Here is a 20,916-nt window from a genome sequence, read left to right on the forward strand (position 1 = left end):
TTGGACTTCACTGTTTTTGTTCTGTACTTTAGAGGGCAGTTCAGGAGATCATCAAAGTGGACAGCACTGCCAGAACATGCGTTGGAGCCAAAAGCTGCTACTTCTTCTGCCTCTGAATGCGAAGCTGATTGCAGTGAGAAGGGGAATCAAAGGCACGGTGCTACAATGAGTGTTACCAGAGGCAAAAGTTTGAAAACGACACAGAGAAGAAAATCTGGGAAGGAACCCAGAAGTTCAAAGATAACCTTTGTCACCCTTCGGGCTTCTCAAGAGGAGGAGGATGCCGAGGCAGATGACTTTGAGCTTTATGATGAAGATGAATGCTTTGCACCAGAGGAAGTAAACAAGGCTCCAGTGTTCGTTCCTATAGGTCTTCGATCTCCAAAACCAATTCCTGTGCAGATACAGGAAACCATGGAGGAGGTATTGTGTTGCTGGCTTCTGCGTATATAATTTTGTTCTGATTGTTTTAAAAGATTTTATTCTATTTGTATCTCTGAGTATTTGGGTTTTATCTGAGTTCAAGAATGGTGTTGAGAGTAGCAGGGATGTTACTTGGCACATACACTTGGTTTTGAACTTAATACTGCATCAGCTTAAAATCCAGTTATGTAATTATGTTTACAACTATATATAGGTCTGCAAGGTACTCATCAGTTTGTTTACTGGGATTGAATATAGGTCCAGGCTCAATCCTTATCCATGTGTTTTGAGGCCCAAGATGGATCAAATGGAGCACTTCGATTTCATATTTGAATGTTAGGAAATGAGGGTATGACAAAAATGTTCCTGTAGGTCATGTCCCCCTTGCCAAGAAACTTTTAACTGTCAGGTAGGCTGACCTGAGCAGCAGCCAGACACACACATCTGCATGCTCACTCCCTTTTCCTGTGGGACTAGGAGAAATTAGGAAGGAGGGTCAGAAGATTTCTCTATTGATATAAAGACAGTTACATGCACGAAGGAAAAGCAGCATGTAAATAAAAAGCAAAATAAGGAATTTATTTACTACTTTCCATTGTCAGGTTACTTCCTGGAAAGCAGGGCCTCAATCTTTTTAAGAGTAACTTTGGAAGACAAATGCCATAACCACAAATGGCCTCCTCTTCTCCCTCCTTTCCCTGAACTTTTATTGCTGAGCACGTTATCACAGGATACAGAATTTCCCTTTGCTCATTTTGGGTCAGCTGTACTAGGTGTATGCTCTCCTGATCTCTTGCTTACCCCCCCTTGCTCACTTCTTGCTGGGTAAAAGAATAGAAAAAAAGCTTTGACATTGTGCGGAACAGCAAAAAACACCGGTGTGTTACCACACAATCCAAAAGACAGCATATGCATCCCAGCCATGCCCAGTACAGTCTTCACTCTTAATTTCATATCATTTGTATCATGCCCAGGTCTTACACTATGCAGTACATTCTTATTAACCACAGCTTCTCTCTCTGTTCTTTGAAAAATATATGGCTATCATTCCCTTGGTCAGTGCCCTGCCCCCCCTCCTTATAATGTCCATCAAATGGCCTTTTTAGTTATTTAAGCCATGCCTTGGGCTCCATGTATTACATGGTTGCTCAGGAGAGGTGGCATGCTGTGTTGAGTTTTTGGGTACCAAAGCCAGCTCAGGTCAGTGACAGCTGTGCTTGCCTGGTTTCTTGTGAGTCCTGCTTTCCCTTGATTCATGTTCTTCTTACTGTCATGTACAACTCAGATGATGGGTTAAAAAATTTAAATGTATATCCATTAAAATCTCCAGCCCTTGTTGCTTTGGTTCCTGCAGTAGAGTTTGGTGGTGTGGTGGAATCCACTCCTTCCTTTTCCATGCTCCAGTGTGGGTTCTCCATGGGATGCAGTCCACTTAAGGATGTTCTTGCTCTGTCTGGCAGGGGTAGATCAACAGTCCCTGATGCTCTCAGTGAGAGACCATCTATATCTTTGTTAGTTTTTTTCAAATACTGTGCATTTTTACTCTTTCATAGATGATTTGTAGAGTTGTAAACTTACACACCTGGAGTGCAGGCCTATATTTCATGTGCACCCTTAGACTGTATTGAACTTGAGCATGTGACACTGTAGCAACACATGGTATTGTATCTACTTAGACCAATCACCAGAGGGGAAATGGCATACATTTTTTGGCGCCAGGGAACTGTGCAGGTTTGGGAACAGTGGCCTCTGTTCAAGGCCTTGGAAGGGATTGTGTTCAAAGAATTAGACATTTTTCTATTTTTTTTCCCTGTCATCACTGCTTTCCATTCACTTCAGTGATTTTTGCTTTCTGGTGCTTTTTCGCTTACTGCTGCTGCTAGTCCTCTTCCTCTCTTTGCCCACTGAAATCCTGCCTTTTATTGTCTTCTGAATTAATCACACTGTTTCTTTCTCCAGGTGAAACCGCAGAATAATTTAAAGCTCTGTCAAAACACCAAGTGGTCTCTAGAGTAATAATGGGCAGCAAAGTTGCTGCATGGAAACTTTTGCTGAACCTTTGATTTCAGAGATGTGGAATATATATTATGTGGGGGAATGACAAGCAAGTTGCCTGGTTTAACACTTAGGAGACAGTAGTACTAGTGAGGGATGTGGTTAGAGGACCTGAGGACCCAGCTGTTGTAAAATTTAAATAGGTCAGTCAAAAGTATCTGTAAAAAGCGCAAGCCTTTGAGAGCAGCCCAGATTGAGCAGTGTTTTTTGTGAGAACTTCCCTGGAAATATCATAATCTTTCTGTCAAATTTCAAGTCCTCATTTCTGAAAATGTCAAATGTCTGAAGTTCTCAGTGAAAACACAGAGCTGAAGAAACAAAAATAGGTAAAATGGTGAGTGGGTGTGTTTCTATGTGTCTGTATGTCTATTCCCTATCTTGCTTTGGAAGTAAGTGTGAACTGTTTTTCCTTCCAGAAGACTTAAAAAGCAGAAAAAGAGTGAAAACTAACAAAACCCATTTGAGGTAAACAGTCACCATAAAAGATCTCAGCTGCATAACTTAATTTGGTGGAGAAGTGAGTGACTAGAAACAAGGCCTTAGGGTGTCTGATGCTTCCACTTAGCTACAGATAGCACTGCCAGTTCTGCCTCCTGTTCATACCACTGCTTCCTTCTCAAATCAGAAGGTATGATTTTTGCAAAGGATCCCTCTAGATGGCGAACATCTGTTAAATATGTGAGATTTATAAAAATTTGCATTTGACAGATCTTCTTTTGCATCTGATGAACTGAAATACCTGTAAAATTATTTTTACAGCTGGAAATATCTGTGAATATCCCAGATGTGCAGGTGGCTACTGATGCTGAAAGTCTTTCTTGTGCATCTATCCAACCAGTAGTACAGAGGGAAGAAAAAGTAAGCACCTCAACAGCTGTTAAAATGTCTTTTGTTTATTTCATAGTTCATACAAAGCTATCTCAGCAGTCTCTTGTTGCCTGTCTGAATGTAACTGTAGCTTATTAGACTGCTACCTGTCCCACACAAGTATGAGGCACAGCTATGGGAAAACTGTGTAAGTAAATATTGTTAGCCTTAAAACCGGGGTAACCTGTGGGCACAGAATTTATGTGTAAGCGTTAAATAAAAATTATGGAGTCATTTTATGTAGAACTTTGATACTGTTTTTCTTTGTATTTAAGGAAACAACCATACATGAGAATCCAGATGTGGACAAAGGTAGATATGAAACAATCTTGCTCATGTATTTCTTGTTAACTTGCTACCAATATACACATTTTCCTCTTTCTTAAAATATATTTCCCAAAGGTGTCACCATCTTGACTCTCAGGCTCAGCTGTGTCCTGCAGTGGATCAGCTGGAACTGTCTGTGTCCAGGGCAGCCCCCCTGCTGCCAACACCTTGCCACCTGTATCCAGTACACCATTAAAGGGAGTCATGTTGCTGCTCAGTGTTTTAACAGTAGTTTGAATTTGCTGAATGAGAATGGCTGCTTGTCTACAAGCATTTTCATCCATAAGTAAGGTCAATTTAAAAAATATGTACTTCACTGTATTTGTGGTAGTGTCAAATACTTTTGAATATGGGTAAATGGATTTCTGGTTAATGCGCTTGTGATTTTTAATGTGTGTGTACAACTTCACAGGAATTAACGATGGAAGCACTGAAGCTGCTATGACTTTACTTGCAATGGGTGATCCAAATTTCCAGTTGAAAACAAGCTCTGAAGGTATGATCTGATTTATGAGACAAAGCCTTGCTCTCGTGCTTTCTGGGTCCACCTAAGGAGGGATGGAGCAGTGGCTGCAAAGCTCTTCCACATGCTGCTGCATAGCAGGAGGTCAGGAATCTTTTATGCTTTTAGTCCTGCTGCACTGTAACATATAGTGAGTCTAGCCAATGCAGGGTGGCTGGAAAAAGGCAGGCACCCTACTGAATACTGCCAACTGCGTCAGTGCTAGAAAGTTGTTTGTGGAACTTGTTTCAGGAAGCACGTGTTTGAATTGATCTGGTCACATAAACTGGACAAAAGAAAGGGATCAAGCTTAAATGACTGTAACTTTCGGTGATCTTTCAGACCTTTAATGTGAAGCATAGCAGTTTCACCCTAACTAGATGAAATGTGAAATTACCTGGGTTTTACAGATTTTGTGTAGCATTTATTATCTGCTTTCATTGGCTGAATGTTAGTTTTTGTGTTCTTAGTACCAGAAGTGTTCTCTAAGGACTGCATTTATCTGGGATTTGAATCTGTGTCTTTGGAGGATACAAACTGTGTTAAATGCAGCTTGAAGTTATATAGCTTTATATACGTGCCAAACCTGAGTGTTTTAAATGAAGTTTTCCCGTTCTGTTTATTGTTATAACTAGAACAAACACACATGGCACCTGCTCAAGATGACTTGGACATGGCTGATAGCCTCGTAACTCACACCTACTCCAAGGAAAACAGAACTTCTAGTCAGTATTTGCTTGCTTCAGACACTTCTATCAAGGAATTACTGCCTTCTGAGGATGGAAACATCAATGTAGAGAATCAAATCACTGGCGCAGGAATAGGTGTAGAAGAATATTCAGAGAAGGATGCTACCGATACCAGGTTAAATTACCACTTCATTTTCTTTAGTGAGAGAGATCCTCTGACACTGCTTACTTTTGCTAGGTTCTTTCTGGCCTTTTTACTGATTTGCAAGCAGTCTTACTTTAGTAAAGGGTTCTCAGTTTATTTAATTTGCTATGTAATCTGCAAAAACTCCTCTCGTCTCCTTCTTATGACTTCCATGAGGTGTTTGTACGTAATTTTGGGGATCTACAACTAGTTTTTATCTCATGAAATTAAGTTTACCTGGGGAAGCGGGGGGAGAATAAAATATGCAGACTACATTGTACTGCATCCCTGTTAATTACCAAGCTCTTTTTCCTATAGTTCTCTACAGCTAATCAGACCAAGACAAATTGCTTAAGTATCGCTGCTGCCGTGGGGTGTAGATCAAAGATTCAGAGCAAAGAGATGGCAAGAGACCAGTTGATCTTCTATCATTATGGTTTTTAGTGATTGATTTTTTATAATTCTGCATTTGTGAATTACGAGACAGCTTAATCGGACACGTTTCCAGAGAAAACATCTGTGGGGTATGCCCAGCCCCTGCCCTGGAGGGATGTCTGCTGAGATAAGGAGATTGCGTAATCGCCCAGCAGGACTCCCTGGAAAGGCAACCACTTCTTTAGTCACAGACCCACAATCCTTTAGGAGACCCTATGCAGATCCTTTGTATCACATTGGCCTTTACCCATCCCCTGTATGCATACCCCTCAAACATCTACTGGTGACCATGTATTATTTGAAAGACTGTTTAACTTGTTGATTGCTTGAATAAACTATGAGATTATACTCTTTGAAAAATCATAATCAAAGATCCTTCATTTTGCATCCAGTTTAATTGTATAATTAAACCAGAACTTATACCATATGGTATGTATTAGATTTCTGATCTTCTCCTGTTATTTAAACATTTCAAATATTCTTTTATTTTCTTCCTTTACGTTGGAAACATACTAGTTTGCAGCATACCTATCTGTTTCAATTCGCAGATGATTTTTATTTTTTTTATTCTGCCAAATAGCTTTCTGTCTTCTCTGCCAGTTGCAGCCTGCATTTCAAGTCTTCATTGTCTGATCTACCCCATATCTCTTGTAGCTTCACTAACCATCAAAAATAAAAAACTCTATTGATGACATTTTTCCTTTTACTTTCAGTGATAGATCTTTGCCTGTGGCGAATAGTATGAGACTGACAGGAGGCGGACACCTGGAGCCTGAGCCAACCTCTGGAATACTGAGGTCCAACGAAAACATACTGCAGGAGTTACTGAATGCAAATGTACTTGTGGAACAGCTAGAACAAATTCCAACTGGTAAGCCTGTTTCGTATCCTAGAGCTCTGAAAATGGTTATTCAGATAGATTCACATCTATTCATGAAATGAAACAAAGCTGAAAGTCTTCACTTTCATGTTCACAGATGATACATCACCATTGTAACATAGGGTACTCATTTGGTATAGTTTTATACATAAGTACACCTTTTGGCATAAAATCGAATTAAATTTGAGTAGCAGTTTTTTCCTGCAGGTATTAAGTTACCTGGAAAGCACTTAAATTACTGAACTGCCAATTCCAGAAATACAGTCCAATACAGTGTACTTTTTTTCTGTTTATTACTGTTTTTTCCTTCCATTAGAAGTAGAAGAGGAGATAGAAAGAACTGGTTTTCTATTCTTAAAGCAGTTGGAAAAAAGTTAGTCTTCAAACTCTTAATTATCTTCATATCACTGGCAAAATGCACAAGATATGAAAGGCAAAATGAGATATGTGTATGTGCCTTACTTACATAAGACACAAGTATACATGTGCACATTGATGTGTATGTGTCTATATAAACATACTACAAAATTTTAATATATACAAGGTTATATGTAAAAAGTAATATGAATATGTATATACACCTGCAGATTGAAAAGACATTACTTTAATTTTTATTCTTATGAAACTTAGATCCTACAGCCCTGAAGGGTACTGCAGAAATGCAGATGGTGGAACTAGAACCAATCAGACTAGCTGCAAATGATTCTTCAGTTCTTCATGACTTTGCAACTGGAAGTATGGAACTTAGCAAGCAAGTAGACAAAACTGAGAGGTAGGAAGACTCATCACTTAATAACTGACTTTATTCCTGCTGTCTCTTAAAATATGCAGCTGAAGTTCAAGTGTAGTATGCGACTGTAATGGAAACAGTGTGCTCATGGACACTGTGTATGTTTATACAGATAGTGTACAGTTTAGACTTTAGGTTTTTCTCCCTTGCATATTGTGCTACAGCTTTTGGAGGTAGAACATTAACTTATGTTTGCTATTTCAGAACTTAGTAATTACCTTACTACTTAACTGTCTTTCATGAAACTGCAAGGACATGTTAAGGAGTTGATTCATTTAGAAATGTTAAGGAGCTTAAAAGGCTTCCTGCTTGGTTGTTCTTTCAGTAGAAATGCCTCCATTAATGGAGTTACAGAGGCTTTTCCCTGAAAGTCTTCATGTAGACCTGTTCAAAGATTATGCATTTTATTTAGTAGAATGATGTAGTTTTTAAACAGGTGCTTTGTTTCTGTGTAATTACATATGCTTCATATTAAACAAATCATAATACAGAATTTAGCATATGCACAGGGTATCTTCATTTGGTTTCAAATTAATTAGATATATACCTTGCAGAACAGAAAAGCCGATAAGAGATGCTTGTGGAAATTCAGGATATTTAAGACCTCTAACTGCATCACTGAAACCTGAAAAATCACACCTTGGACTGGAGGACTATCCAAATCCAAGTTCCGTGGATGAAATTCCCGACGAAAGTCCTTGTCCTCTTGAGGACAATATATGTCCAGTTAACTTGACTCAGGTAAAGAACTTAATTAATTAAATGTCCAGAAGTGTCCAGTTTTTGAAATTCTGTGAAGAAAGAGGTTTTCAGTGCAAATGTGCTAACCAGTTCTAAAGATACTTCAGCTGGTAAATGAAACTTGATTTTTTGCAGGGGTATATCCAAACAATCTTTCAGACAAACTTAATCTTTGCAAACTCTGTTTAGAACATTTCAGCAATAAGTGATACACATTAGCAAAATTGTGAGGAATTTTGAAGGAGTCTTGATGGAAGAAATTATCTAGGATTCATGTGTCCATTTAGTGTGACCTCTTAGTGTTACATTTGTTTATATTAAACTGAAGTTAAAACATTACTGCTTGGATGGAGCATGTTTGTTGTCACTCTCATTTGCTTTGTTTAAAGCAAACTGTCACGCTCTTTCTCATTTATTTAAAAAAGCAATTAAGAGCTTTATAGGCATATTATTATATGACATATGCAAATTTTGCATATTTTTACATACTTCTATATCATTTATATCATCATCATGTATATCATGGCCAAGCACTATGTCTTTCACATCCATTTCGTTGCAGTGGTTTGTGTGTCTGTATTCTAGTATAAATGAGAGTTACCTTATTTCTTCATGAGAGAAAGGTTCATTTGCAGTTTCCTCAGGGTTTCTAGTGTTGGCTGAGATCAGTGAGCACGTAGTTATGGTGGAACAGCTGATGCACAGAAGCTTGTTTGGCACAGATGTGTGAAGGCTGATTTCATGTTAGGAGCAATGTGCAAGAATGATGTTTCTCTTACAGGCCTGGCAGAGAGTATGAGAAAAGGCAACTTGCAGTAGATTATTCCTGGTTTTGGGAAAGGGGCAAACAATAAAAGGGAAGGGATAGATGAGCTGCAGAGCTGGGTGTTTTTCTTTGGCACTCAGTGGTTTGTTAAGGGTTGTAGAAAGCTGCTTTCTTAGTGCCACTGAACAGTTTATTGTATGAGTCATCTTTGACAGCGTTGTCCTGTAGGAAGTATAAATTTATTTTGACAAACCATCAATACAGACAATGAGCTGCATATGAGTTTTATATTTCCCCAGTGTCTTGTCCTTGTCAGGCTAATACTATTCAACCTAGAACAGCTAGAAGTGAAAACTGACACATGCAATAATGATGATGTGATTAGATTTTTTAGCTCTTCAGCATTAGACATTCTTTGTTTCTTCCTGTTTCCTACAGTTATTTCCCAGATTTATTAAGTTGTTTTATTTCAACTGTGTTGTTTCTAGAATGAAGCTTGTACTCAGGATGCTCAACAACATTGCGTAAGCAGCACAGAAGAAACTTCAGGTATAATGTTCTAATATTCAAAGTTTAGCAAAAGCCCACATTTGTGTATTTTGCAGTTACTAAAAGAGTAAAAAACCTAAAATTTTCATTAAAAAAAAAGAATTTTCATTGACATGATTAATCAGTCTATTCCATTAACACAGATAATGATCCACAGCACTGTGACATTCCCCTTCCTAGCCTCTTTTGTAAACAGAAACTAGACTTGAGAACTTTTTGAATGGCCCTTCATTAAGTTTAAATATCAGTAGAAGGGAAACTTGTTCTCTTTTCCCTGTTGTGAGCTCCTGCTGCTTTCCTCGTGGTAGGTACAGCAGGTTTTAGAGCCCTTTATGCACCTCTGACTCACCCATCGAAAACTGAACATGACAGAGGGAGAGAAACTGCGTAGTTTTCCACTGGCTTAGTGAGCTATAGTTGCTCATGAAGTTATCAAGTGAATGCCGTTGTCAGAGTTGTGTGAGTAGGAGGGCTGTACTGTGCAAGTGTGGAGCAGGAGAGAAAGAAGAAGAGGAGAAGTTAAGTAAGACAATCAAATTTCCTTCTTTAGCTGTACTGAGTCAACAGATTAATGCCTAACTGATATATTATGAAAGTTATGAAGGTGATGTCTGCTTTTCCCTAGAACAAATTGAAATGCAGTTGGTTTGGAACCACTACTTGTCTAACATATGGGATAGTCACAGTGTCAGAAGCCCAGAATACTTAACTTTACATGGAAACTGCAGTCCAAAGCTGTAACTCATGAGCTTGTGCAAAAGATCAGGCTAATACTTCTTAGACATCTGTTGCTATGCTCTGTTTTTGCAAGAATCTTGGGCTGAAGCATCTTAAATCATATTTAATTAGATAAAAAACCCAAGCAAGTTGTGGTTGGAATAAGAGTTTTACATAATTGAGAGCTGTTTTAAATAAGGGAGTGCCATTGTTGTTTTCCACCTTTTGAAAACTTTACAAATGTTTGTTCCTTAAGTTCTAACTGATGACATTTGGCAGTTATCTGTTAATGTCTGTTTGTTGACTAAATTATTTATGGTTTTCATCCATTAAATTCAAGACTGTGCTTCTCTTCTGCCAGTCCTCAGTGAGGGGAAAAATCCTGTGTTTACCTTCAAAACAGCAGACATCTGCCATTAAAGGAAGTAACTCTTAATAGCTGAGAGTTGCAATTAAAGACAGAGGGCCATTTGACCACCATGACACAAGTTTAATAAAACTTGAAATTACTCTTTAATGCTAGAGCACCTATTTAAAAATCTTCATCATTACTAGGCATTTTTAACATTCCTCATTCTGAACAGTAATCATGATTCCACTGCAGTGAATAGGCACCAGGAGATGATGACGTGTATCTCATCTAAGAAGACAGGAAGCTTATTGTCTCAAGAATAAACCCAGTGCCTTTTTGGGTGGAGAAATGAGTGCCTAAAATTTCAGTACTCCATGTAGGGAGGACATGAAGAGAACAGCGTAATTTCACATTTGATTAATAATTTTCCATTTTTTCTTTATTTCCCTGGAAAAATTATAGTAGTGAATGATGATCATAGATGTCCAGAGGAAGAACAGACATTCATTTTAACACTGGTGGAAATCCCAGCTGACTCAAAAGAGTTTGATGTATCTGTTATGCTGGAACAAACTTCAGAACCAGTACTACCAGCACCAATACTTATCAGCCCAATAAGTACAAGTGAAACAACTGGGACTGCAGTGGAGAGGTAAATGCTTTCTTTTTTATCGAAGTGAAACACTTTTTGTGTACCTTGATTGTTCTCTGAATGTGCAGTACAGATTAGAACTTCTTAAAAGAAGAAATGCAAGAGGAAGTAGTTTTGACGGACTGGTTAGAGAATTAAGAAAGTAAAAAGGGCTCTAATCAGATTTGAGGAAGATTACATAGGTGTTTTAAAGTTAGTGTTTTAGTTAGCTGGGATTTTGGTGTCACTTTAATTCTGATTTGTCCTTTAGAGTAAGTCTTGCTTTTTAGTAGAAATCATTTGTCCAGCTTGTGCCGTATTTTGCTGTGAATCCTTACAGTGCAAAGCAATTGAAATAAAAAAATCGAAGCATGTTTACATTTTTACAGTACTTTAACAGTTTTGTAGAGTGGCTGTTTATTAACTGCTCTTCTAGATTTTTCATGTAGAAAATGTGGAATGTTTCTGGAAAACATGATAAAACCAGATATAAATTCTTATATCATTCTCTTGAGTTTGTGCGATGTTCAAAAGGCACACAAGATGAGAACACTAATTAATTACTCAAAAGAATAAGAGCTGGTTTGTCTACTGCAATCCAAAAGGGTTTGAATTTCTTTTACAAAGAGTACCTCTCAATGCAGTGTAACAAAATTGTTATGTCAACATTACAGTTGCACTAAATCTAGTCAGCTTGGGAGAAAAAAAAAATCAAAGGAAAAAGACATTCTGAAGGATGGAATCGTTGCAAAGTAATAAAAAACCCCCAAACCCTAATACTCTACTAATGTAAGTCCTCAGACCATAACTAGAGATGTGATGCAATTCTACATAATTGTGGAGAATCTTGCCCTGGGATATCAGATGCTAGTATCATTCCTTTATTGAAAGGATAGGTCTTTGAGCGAATGTTGGCTATACAGTGTAAGAATTCTAACTCCTGTGGCACTACTGATGATAAACAGAATACTGACAGGCAGAGTTAGAGTACATGATCTGTCTCGCTGTTCCCATACTGCTTTACCCTATTTTCCTAGTCTCTGCTGCTTCTCTGTATGTCTTATATATGTCTGTATGTGTTTTGAGATCATTCAGTGTGGGGAGATTCAACTGTGCAGATAAATAATACTGTATTTTAGCATTTTCTAGGGCAGTTAGTAAGTTGCCGTATTTTTACTTCATATGAAAAGACCAAGTGGAGTTCAAATAGAAGAGCTAAAGTAACTAGATTCAATTATGGCTAGAAAAACTAACTCCAGATAGCACAACAAAATGTTTATCGGTAGTAAATGGTACATTTGAAGTTAATATTGACATAAAGCAAGAAAGAGTATCACCATAGATCCATGTGTAATTTCCATACAGAAACCTTATACAAAGTAAATTTTGGCTTCTTGTACAGTCACAATAATGACTTTATATGTAAACACTATCAGATCCTTGACAACTGCAGCTGATGAAGTTGCTGCACCTTTAAACAGCAGTATGGAAACCAAACAACTAGAGAGTGCATCAGTAGGCCCTGTTCCAAAGTTGCAGAGAGCTCAAAAACGGTTGGCTGCAGAGCTTGAAAAGAATGATTTTCCTCCTTCCAAGAAAACTCCATCTACTGTTGGAGTGGAGGATAACCTGGAAACCACTTACAAGGTGAGATCATAATTTGGTGAGTTTTCATGCATGGGGTAGATGCATAACACATAATAGAGCATTTTAATTATGTTTATTTTTTAATGGTGTTACTTGCTTAAATATGTACTGCCTGTAAAACTTAAAAGGAAAATCAACACCTATAGATTCCTTTTAATTTTGAAATCTACAACAGGTTTTGGATATTCATTATTTAGTATTAGGGTTTTTTGAGAATCTGCAGGCTCTCGGGTTTTTTTAATTTGACTTCCTAGTAGACAGACTGGTAATATGTCTTATTTGGTTCATTCTGCATCACCCTTTAGACAATGACTTTGCAGGAGGGGAAACTCTGGATATATATTGGATGACTGGCAGACTGTCTAGGTTCACTGAATGATGTTTTGAATCTGCATTGTGTCTGTTACATGAAGAATCTGTTAGATAGATATGTTCCTATCTATTTTTAACATAGCAGGTACTAGTTTAAAAGAGCAAGCTGCCAGTGAAAACAAGCCACCATCTTTCCAGCTTCCTTCTGTGCTTTTTTACAATATGACCAAGCTTGGGGCAGTGACTACCATTGATCTTTGTAAGTGGGCTAAGACTGTACAGTGTACCTTGATGTAGGAATGGGTGGTAATGCTCCACATGATCCAGAGAGCTTTTCTGTGAAGGGCTGGATAACAGTCTTCTTCCCTCTTTGATCTCTTATCTCAATATCCTTGTCTTGAGTCATTTGTCACAAGAACACCTTGAAAAGCCTGCTCAGGAAATGAGTTGAGTGATGAATGATGCTGCACTGTCTTCTGTATCAGTCCTGCTCTTAGAACTGTGCATGTGTGATATGAGTTTATCAACTTCATTGTCTCTTCTGTATTGTGAGCAATAAAAAACCTTTTTTTTTTCTTTTTTAAATACAGGGTTATTCAATTAAATCCACAGATGTGCCAGTGATAACTTCTGGTAGGTACACTTAAACTTGTAAGCCAAAGTATAATGAATGTAAATACATCACAACTTAACACTGGGTGTCATGCTAAATAGTTCTCTCTGAGGTCATCTAATATAAAAGTAGAAACAGATTTTCCTGGTACTACACTAATACCACCATTCCATGTTTTCTGCCATAAACTATGTCTGCCGTACATAAATGTTGTTAATTTAATAACAGTTCTGAAAGCACTGGTGTAGCTAGTTTATTGGTGAAATTTGAGAGGGTTTTTTGTCTAAATATGTTATCTTCTCTTAAGCAAATATGTCCACCTGTTAAAGAGCACTAATAATCAAAAGTATTATCTGGCATTTAACCATACTATGCCCAAATAATTTATTTTGTTTTGCATTTCTACTAAAAAAGTATGTAATTGTTTGGGAGCTTAGTCTGCCTCTGAAGAAACAGAGAAAAAGCAGAATTGCTGACAATGCAGTCTTCAGTGACCTGAGCCTGTGAAGGGCTTGGTGAACTATAATTTTGGCTCTGAAAAAGACTTTTAAGGGAAGTTGTAGAAGCTAGATGACTAGACTAAGTTCTATAGTGTGCTGTAAAGGATGAGAGGGGGAAGACTGTGCTGTAAAATTTAAAACCACACTTCTACCAGCTTTTCCTCATAACAACTGTATAATCTTACAGGTTTTAAAAGTAGACCATGAACTTTTAATTTGTAGTGGTGACTTATAAATGGACAAATAAGACTAAACAAAAATTCAGCCCTTCTGTTGTAATGGTGCAAGCCATCTTAATGTCACAGGCATTTTTTGGGCTCTTGTGTTATCACTGAAGTTTTTGACTCTCAATTTCTTTTACAGGGAATCCTTCTCAAAAAACAGAGCCTTCAGCAAAGGAAAAAGTACTTACTTCTGTGTTGGTGTCTGAGTCTGTGTCACAACTGGCTGAGAGAAGCCATCTTGAGACTTCGGAGAGCTTAGGGAAAGCACCACTTGAGAATCCAGCATCCAAAAATGAAGAGGAGGTTATGTGTAGATTAACCTCTAACACAAAAGCAGAAATAAGCAGACAAGGAAAGCAGGAGAATGTGCATGAATCTGCACAGTTGGAACATACTGGAAGCACAGCATCATCTTCAAAAACTCCATTACTCAGGTATGCAATTGTTGCAATAATGTTATGTCAGCTTGTTCTGTAAATAAAGATCTTGTTTCTATGTTGACATTTTTTCAGTACCATTGTTTGTGGCCTGCATGGCTAAGAGTTACAGTTTCTATACTCTCCTGCAAATTAGGAAGGATCAAACTGTCCACGTTGAAATTTGCATCAGCTTACTCAGTAGATCAACTGGGGGGGCACTACTGATGTAGTGTGTCTATTTAGATATTGATAGATGCCTCTTGTTAGGGAGACATCCATGGCCTGTGATAGGAACTTAAGAGAATTGTTGTTTTCCATGGGTGAGTATCATGTTGTGAGATACATACCCATTCACTTGTTTTGGTGTTTGTCCTGCCAGTAAGATGTGTTACTGGTGCAGTACTGAGCATGCTGGATTTTTAGGACTAATTCAAGTCATTTCCCCTAAGGAGTTTCAATCTTGGCAGCTCAGAGGATATTCTTCTTATCTATCTGTTGACTTGATTTTTTAAGTATACCTTTCTGTACTGTTTGTTTAAATGTTTTGAGTTCCTGCTCTCTGTTGCTCCTGTGCTCAATTATTTTGATTGTAATGCTCTGCTGGCCTCTTCTAATCTGTCATTTATTTTTTCCTTATGCTTGTGTGAGTACCAATACTGGCTATTTGTACTTGGGACATCCACGGCAATTGGATAGTGATGCATAAATATCAGAATCCTTGGCTTAAAGCTTACTTTCTAATTTGTAAACTCTTAACAACATGCAAAGTTAATGCTTTGTGTACGTTCCTTGCTGCCATGAGCTCCGTACACTCACTGGTCTGGGTTTGATGCTGTAAGGAGGCTAAAAACCCTGCAGCAGATAGTCTGCTGTAGCCCCATCCTTGGGGATCAGGTTTCTTTTCCTATTGATTACATGAAGGACGTTCAGAATTTTCAGTGTGCTCTTCAGGAGTTTGTCTCCATCCTTCTTGGAACCACTCTCTGAAAGTCTGGTAGCTTGTTATGGGCTGTGCATTAGCAGCAAATAGTAGGTTCCTGTTCTCAGGGTTAAAAATTGTCAAGAGTCTCTGTGACTGTTCATAAAAACTCTTTTACCAGCATATCCGGCAATATGAAAGCCTTTCTCAGAATGACATTTTGGTTTTTTCCTTAGAATTTTCGTATGTCCTGTAGGTGTATGTTAGTTTCCGGTGTAATGAGTTGGACTCCTGCAATACCATTTACATCTTCATCTTCCTTTTATGGAGCAATCCTGTGACATCCTGACTCTATTTGTTTTGAACAGGGGTGGACGAAAACCGTTGGGATTTTTATCTTTAATTTGCAAAAAAAGTAACTCTGAATCTGCAGAAGATGCCAAAGGGAATAGAGGGAAGATCCAAAAGCCTCGAATTGTGACTCCAAAACGAAGTCTAAAGAAGCCTACTCCATCCACTAAGGATAACAGGGAATCTTGTTCTTCTCCGTCTACTTCATCATCTGTGGAACATGAGCATGTAGCTGCTGATGCTGCAGTTACGGTATGAGTTTAATTTTGAACACCCATGCATTTCTGAGGTGTGAAGAACAGAGAATTAGTTGTTTCAGGAGTGGGTAGATGGTCTTGTAGCATTCATGTTTTGAGAGTGGTATCTGCTCTGGTCAACAAATTCTGACTTGTGCATGTGTAGGAAACTTGTAAGGGAACTAGGATGATTTTTCTCTGCATGGATATCTATTTGCTTCTCATTTTCAGTAAACTGATGTTTCTTTCTTTGGTCAAAACTTCCTACACAAATAAAATACCCCTACAAAAAGCTCAAGTGCATATATATGTGAAAATATTTACACATACCCACCAATGAAGACTGTTAAGAGCAACCTTTTCTTGTTTTATCAGGTTCCAAGTAAGAACTCATCTGAGAAGCCACCTCTCTGTGCTAAAGATCAAGAGAAGGAAGGAGAGCCAACCAAAATCTCTGAGTACTTTTTCAGTGACATCTTTATGGAAGTGGATGATTCAGAATAGCAAATGGGTTTTATAAAAACCTAGGACCACAAAATATACTCCAACAAGAAAAGAGTATTTTAGAAGTTACAATTGGTTCTGATATTCATTATGTCACGCTTACTGTCAGCTAGTAATAACAGTACTCATGTTAATTAATGCCATGAAGGTGAAATGGATTCCTCCTGAAGCAACCTGGGCACTTTCAAAATGCTGACATAGTCTAAACCACTACAATGGTGTCATTGGACCAGACTAATGAATGCTGGCTTATGGTTTCACTTGTTTAGACGCTGATAATGAGTGCATGACTGTCATACAGAAAAGTGCAATGAAATAATGTTTAATCTTGCAACAAGTATCCTTTTCCATTTTAATGCTGAAGCTTTTGGTACTGACCGTTCAAGTTCTTTACTTCTTTTTGCGAAGTATGTTACGTCAGAAGGAGGAATGAACTTTTTGGATATAATGTAATCTCTGAAGATCAGAATGCAAATACTGGAAGTAGTGTAGTAAATACATACATACATATGTTAAGTACTGCAGGTATTTTTATTAGAATCTCCAAATTACGTATTTTTGTAAGAATTTTTTAACCATGTAATTTAAAAGATCCTAACCTGAAAAACCCAACAGGATTAGTTCTTTAAAAATGTGTTGAAAACTTAAAAACACAGTTTACTAGGAGATGATAGCACAAGGTTAATGTTTGCAACCTTGTTTATCACTGGGAGGAAGAGATTGATGTTTCCTAGTATAAATGCTAATTTTCTTCTAGATTAGAAAACAAAGCTATAGATTTCTTTTCCTTGTTTTTACATGTAGGTGTTTGTATATTTGCTGACTTCCTTGGTTTCCCTTGTGCAAAGTAGCACAAAGAGATTGGATTTAAACCATGACTATACAATGTCGCTGTTTTGACGATTTGCTGCTTTGAAGCAGTTGAATTAGAAAGGTTTTCTCATGTTGCATGTCTGCTTGTACTATAACTTGCTATAAAATTCTGGTGTAGCTTTAGATTTTAGTCTAAGTTTTTACTTACCTCATCAAGAGATTTGTCTTGATGAGGTAGTTAGGTTTATGCACTCTTTAAGTCAGGTGGTCACTGAAAGATTCAATATTTAGTCTGAAACTCCTGCTTGCACAAAAATAAGTGTGTAGATTTCGGTAGTCCTAAAATTTTTCCCGTTACTTAATACTAGGAGGTGCTTTTGCAAAATGATTTATTATGAAGGTGAAACTGATGTTTAAATGGTATTGTTAATGCTCTCAAGAAACCTATCATCAGCTTTGGACTGGGTAACCATTTACTGGCAGGTAAATAATATAAATATGTAGTTAATTTTGAAATAGTTGATGATGTTTGAGAATGTTTTTCTTTTCAGAAGTTATTGGTAAGGCTTCTGAAGGAACCTTAAAAATTTTGTCAGTGAGGAGAAATACAGAAAAAAGCTACTGTTACTGCAAATTGATATGTTAGCAGGCTTCTGCCAATGAAATGTCGCTAGCAGCAGTATTCCTTGAGGTGATGGAAAAGGGGCTAGTGGTCCCAGTGTAGAGTAACTTACTTGAAAGTGTCTGATCAACCCACCTCACCCACCAAAAACCCCTCCAAAAACACCAACACCACTTTCTGTTCAGATGGTACGTTGTGCTTTGCCTAATCCGTTTAACTTGAAATGTTTAAATAGTGTTTTACTGTAAACATGAAAGAGATTAATGTATACATGTAACTCTGTGTGTTGTATATCTTGTAGATATTAAGTATGCAAGTGTTTACTTCCTGATACGTGTGGCATGTTTATATCACTTGCACTCATGGAGCCTAAAAATAGATTCTTGGGGAGTGGCTATGAAATAATTGCCGTGAGTACCTTCTGAGTGAGTTCTGAGGGGATAATCATTCTACATGTAGTTGCATACATTTTAGCTTGCATTCATGTTACAAGGGGGAAGAAAACAACTACTTCATTACTAAGATTTATGGTGCCTTACCTGCATTGTTAATTGGGGCTATGCTTTCTTTTTCCTTGCAGCAAATAACATGCACTTTGTTAGAGGATTTTTTTTTAAAGAACAAATTTAATTTGAATAGAAAGAAGATGATTTTGTGTTGTTTTGTGTATGAAAGTTTTATAATGATGAAGGATGTAAGAAAATATCATTGAAATCTCAACACTTACGAATAGCATTTTTACAAAGATGTGGCATAAAACTGCTTTGCTTGAGAGTTGTCTGACACCTTATATCATCATATGTAAGCTTTCTGTGTCAAAGGAAGTAGTCCTATTCTGTATGTATATTATGTGAATAAATTATTTTCTATTACCTGTGTTTCTATTTCTTAAAGTATCAATTGTAGTTTTTAAATACTTGTAGGTACACTTAGCTAACAGAAGTGTGAACTAAAGGAAAGGCTGAAGTTTGGGCTGCACCACTGGGGTGCACACAGACCTGCTGGTACAGTGGTAGGCTGAGTGTGGTTTACAAGGGGCCTTGTCATTGGTCCCTGATTTTGTTCTAGAATAGAGCTTAATTTACTTGGTATCAGACTCCCCGGTGTACCTCTCTCTAAAGACAAGGGCCTTGATTTCAAACAAAGTAAAACTGAATGCTGAAGGAATAGGAAAGCTTTCAAGCAAGGAAGAAACTCGACCAAAGAGGTTTGGGTTTTAAAAAGATCTGTCCCTGTTACTGTATAAGTAAGCATGTAATCTTGCGTGGAAAGTGGGGCGTTCCAACACAATTCTTCTAAAGGGCGATCTACGACGTTAGCTTGTTCGGGGGACCGGGCAAGAGCTCCGCGGCCCGGCCCGGCCCCGCTGTGCCCATTGGCTGCGCCGGGGGGAGTGGCGGCGGTGGCGGCCTGGGAAGGCAGCCTCGGCTCCGCTTCCTCGGCTCCGCTCGGCTCGGCCCGGCCCGGCCAGGCCATGCTGCTGGGCGCCCCGCGGCTCCCGGGCCGCTGCCTGGGGCTGCTGCGCCCGCTGCTCGCCCGCGGGTATCGTGGGGAGGCGGTGGCGGCCGTGGGGTCGCGCCCCGACGCGGGCTCCGCGCTCTACCAGGTAGGGGGGGCGGCGGGGCCCGGCCGGGCCGCAGCGGCGCCATGGAGGAGCCGGCGCTGCGGGGCGCGCGGGACGTGGCGAGCACGTGCCCGGGCCCGGTCCCGCCCTGGCCCCGCTCGCCGAGCGCCCGGTCCTGCCCATTTGTGCGAGCTGGGCCTACGATGCCCTGTAAGAACAACGGGGGTTGGTGCGTAGTCTGCATCGTCACGGATATTTTTGCACTTCTAAGGATGCCTCCTCCTGCTGCATTTGAAGCTGATCGATACCGTGCTGATGAGGTGGAGGCGGGGTTCGTAGGCGGTGGAAGATGGAGCCTGATGATTTCAAAGTTGGATGTTTCCTTGTGTTTGCAAATTGATTCCCGGGTTGAAAACAGGTGGCATAGCTGTACAGAGTCATGGGCATGCCTCCAAAAACATCATCTTTTGAGGAGGAGAGCTAGGTGTAATTCCAGATGTCTTTACGAAGAGAGAGCAGTACTTCCATCTGGCGTAAATTGATTTAATTTAATTGGGGCATTGTTAACGTCATCATATTAAAAAAAATCGTGTTAACAAGCTGAGAAAAACATGGCTTTAGGTGCGGATCAAGGGCATAGGAGGGTAAACGTTTGTTTTCATATTTGTTCACGTAAAATATCAAACAGCACGTGAAGCAGCAGCATATATTCTTACTGAGATAGGTCCCTTGGTTCTGTGTTGGGTTCTGTGCTTTGTTTTGCAGAAACAAAATTTTGGACAAATTAGGTGACTGAAGCTTCTGTGAAATTTTAGTATTTGTCCGTATGTGTGTATGTGTGTATATATACATATATATATATATATATATATATATATATGTATGTATACACGTGCAGAGCTTGTGTATGTGACATGTGTGTATATATGTGTACACGTTCATATTTTGTGTACCAAAAAAGGTAGTATTTTAATAAAGGTGTTCACTCATATAAGCTGTCCCCAGATTTGCAGTTGTGTCTGGGTTCCTTTCAACCTCAAAAGAAAAGCAAGGCTTGGTAAAATAGCTAATAGTGTTAGTATTTGGTAGAAAAAAATTATGGAACAACACTCCAAGTGCAAGTACTGCTTTACAGACAGAAGGAGCTGAGGTCCCTGCTTTGCGGCACTTAACTATCTGAAAAAAAATAATACAGGGAATAATAGTGCAAACACAAGAAGACATTATGATACGTGATGAAGGTCTTGCCTTCTTTGGTCAATGTTTACCTTTCTGGCTGTGAAT

The 20,916-nt window shown here is 38.7% G+C and overlaps 2 protein-coding genes across 4 annotated transcripts in view; both read left to right on the plus strand.

Moving 5' to 3' along the window:
- Positions 1–18,940, plus strand: part of BDP1 (BDP1 general transcription factor IIIB subunit) — a 52,565-nt gene extending 33,625 nt beyond the window's left edge. The window contains exons 28-42 of one of the 3 annotated variants that reach the window (XM_082301474.1): positions 33–423; positions 3,238–3,336; positions 3,621–3,657; positions 4,085–4,168; positions 4,810–5,038; positions 6,196–6,353; positions 6,993–7,134; positions 7,707–7,893; positions 9,148–9,208; positions 10,740–10,929; positions 12,390–12,555; positions 13,458–13,500; positions 14,344–14,638; positions 15,911–16,145; positions 16,505–18,940. In XM_082301474.1, the coding sequence (XP_082157600.1) occupies positions 33–423; positions 3,238–3,336; positions 3,621–3,657; positions 4,085–4,168; positions 4,810–5,038; positions 6,196–6,353; positions 6,993–7,134; positions 7,707–7,893; positions 9,148–9,208; positions 10,740–10,929; positions 12,390–12,555; positions 13,458–13,500; positions 14,344–14,638; positions 15,911–16,145; positions 16,505–16,633 (2,446 nt within the window). In that variant the 3' untranslated portion in view covers positions 16,634–18,940. Of the gene's footprint in view, positions 1–32; positions 424–3,237; positions 3,337–3,620; positions 3,658–4,084; positions 4,169–4,809; positions 5,039–6,195; positions 6,354–6,992; positions 7,135–7,706; positions 7,894–9,147; positions 9,209–10,739; positions 10,930–12,344; positions 12,556–13,457; positions 13,501–14,343; positions 14,639–15,910; positions 16,146–16,504 lie in introns of all 3 variants that reach the window. The other 2 variants (XM_082301472.1, XM_082301473.1) reach the window with 2 other exon arrangements.
- A 539-nt stretch (positions 18,941–19,479) lies between these two features.
- The window catches only part of MCCC2 (methylcrotonyl-CoA carboxylase subunit 2), a 37,086-nt gene continuing 35,649 nt past the window's right edge, over positions 19,480–20,916 (plus strand). The window contains exon 1 of the mRNA XM_082301431.1: positions 19,480–19,674. Within this exon, the coding sequence (XP_082157557.1) occupies positions 19,543–19,674 (132 nt within the window). The 5' untranslated portion in view covers positions 19,480–19,542. The remainder of the gene's footprint in view (positions 19,675–20,916) is intronic.

This window comes from Coloeus monedula (genome assembly GCF_965178545.1).
Source record: "Coloeus monedula genome assembly, chromosome: Z".
NCBI lineage: Eukaryota > Metazoa > Chordata > Aves > Passeriformes > Corvidae > Coloeus > Coloeus monedula.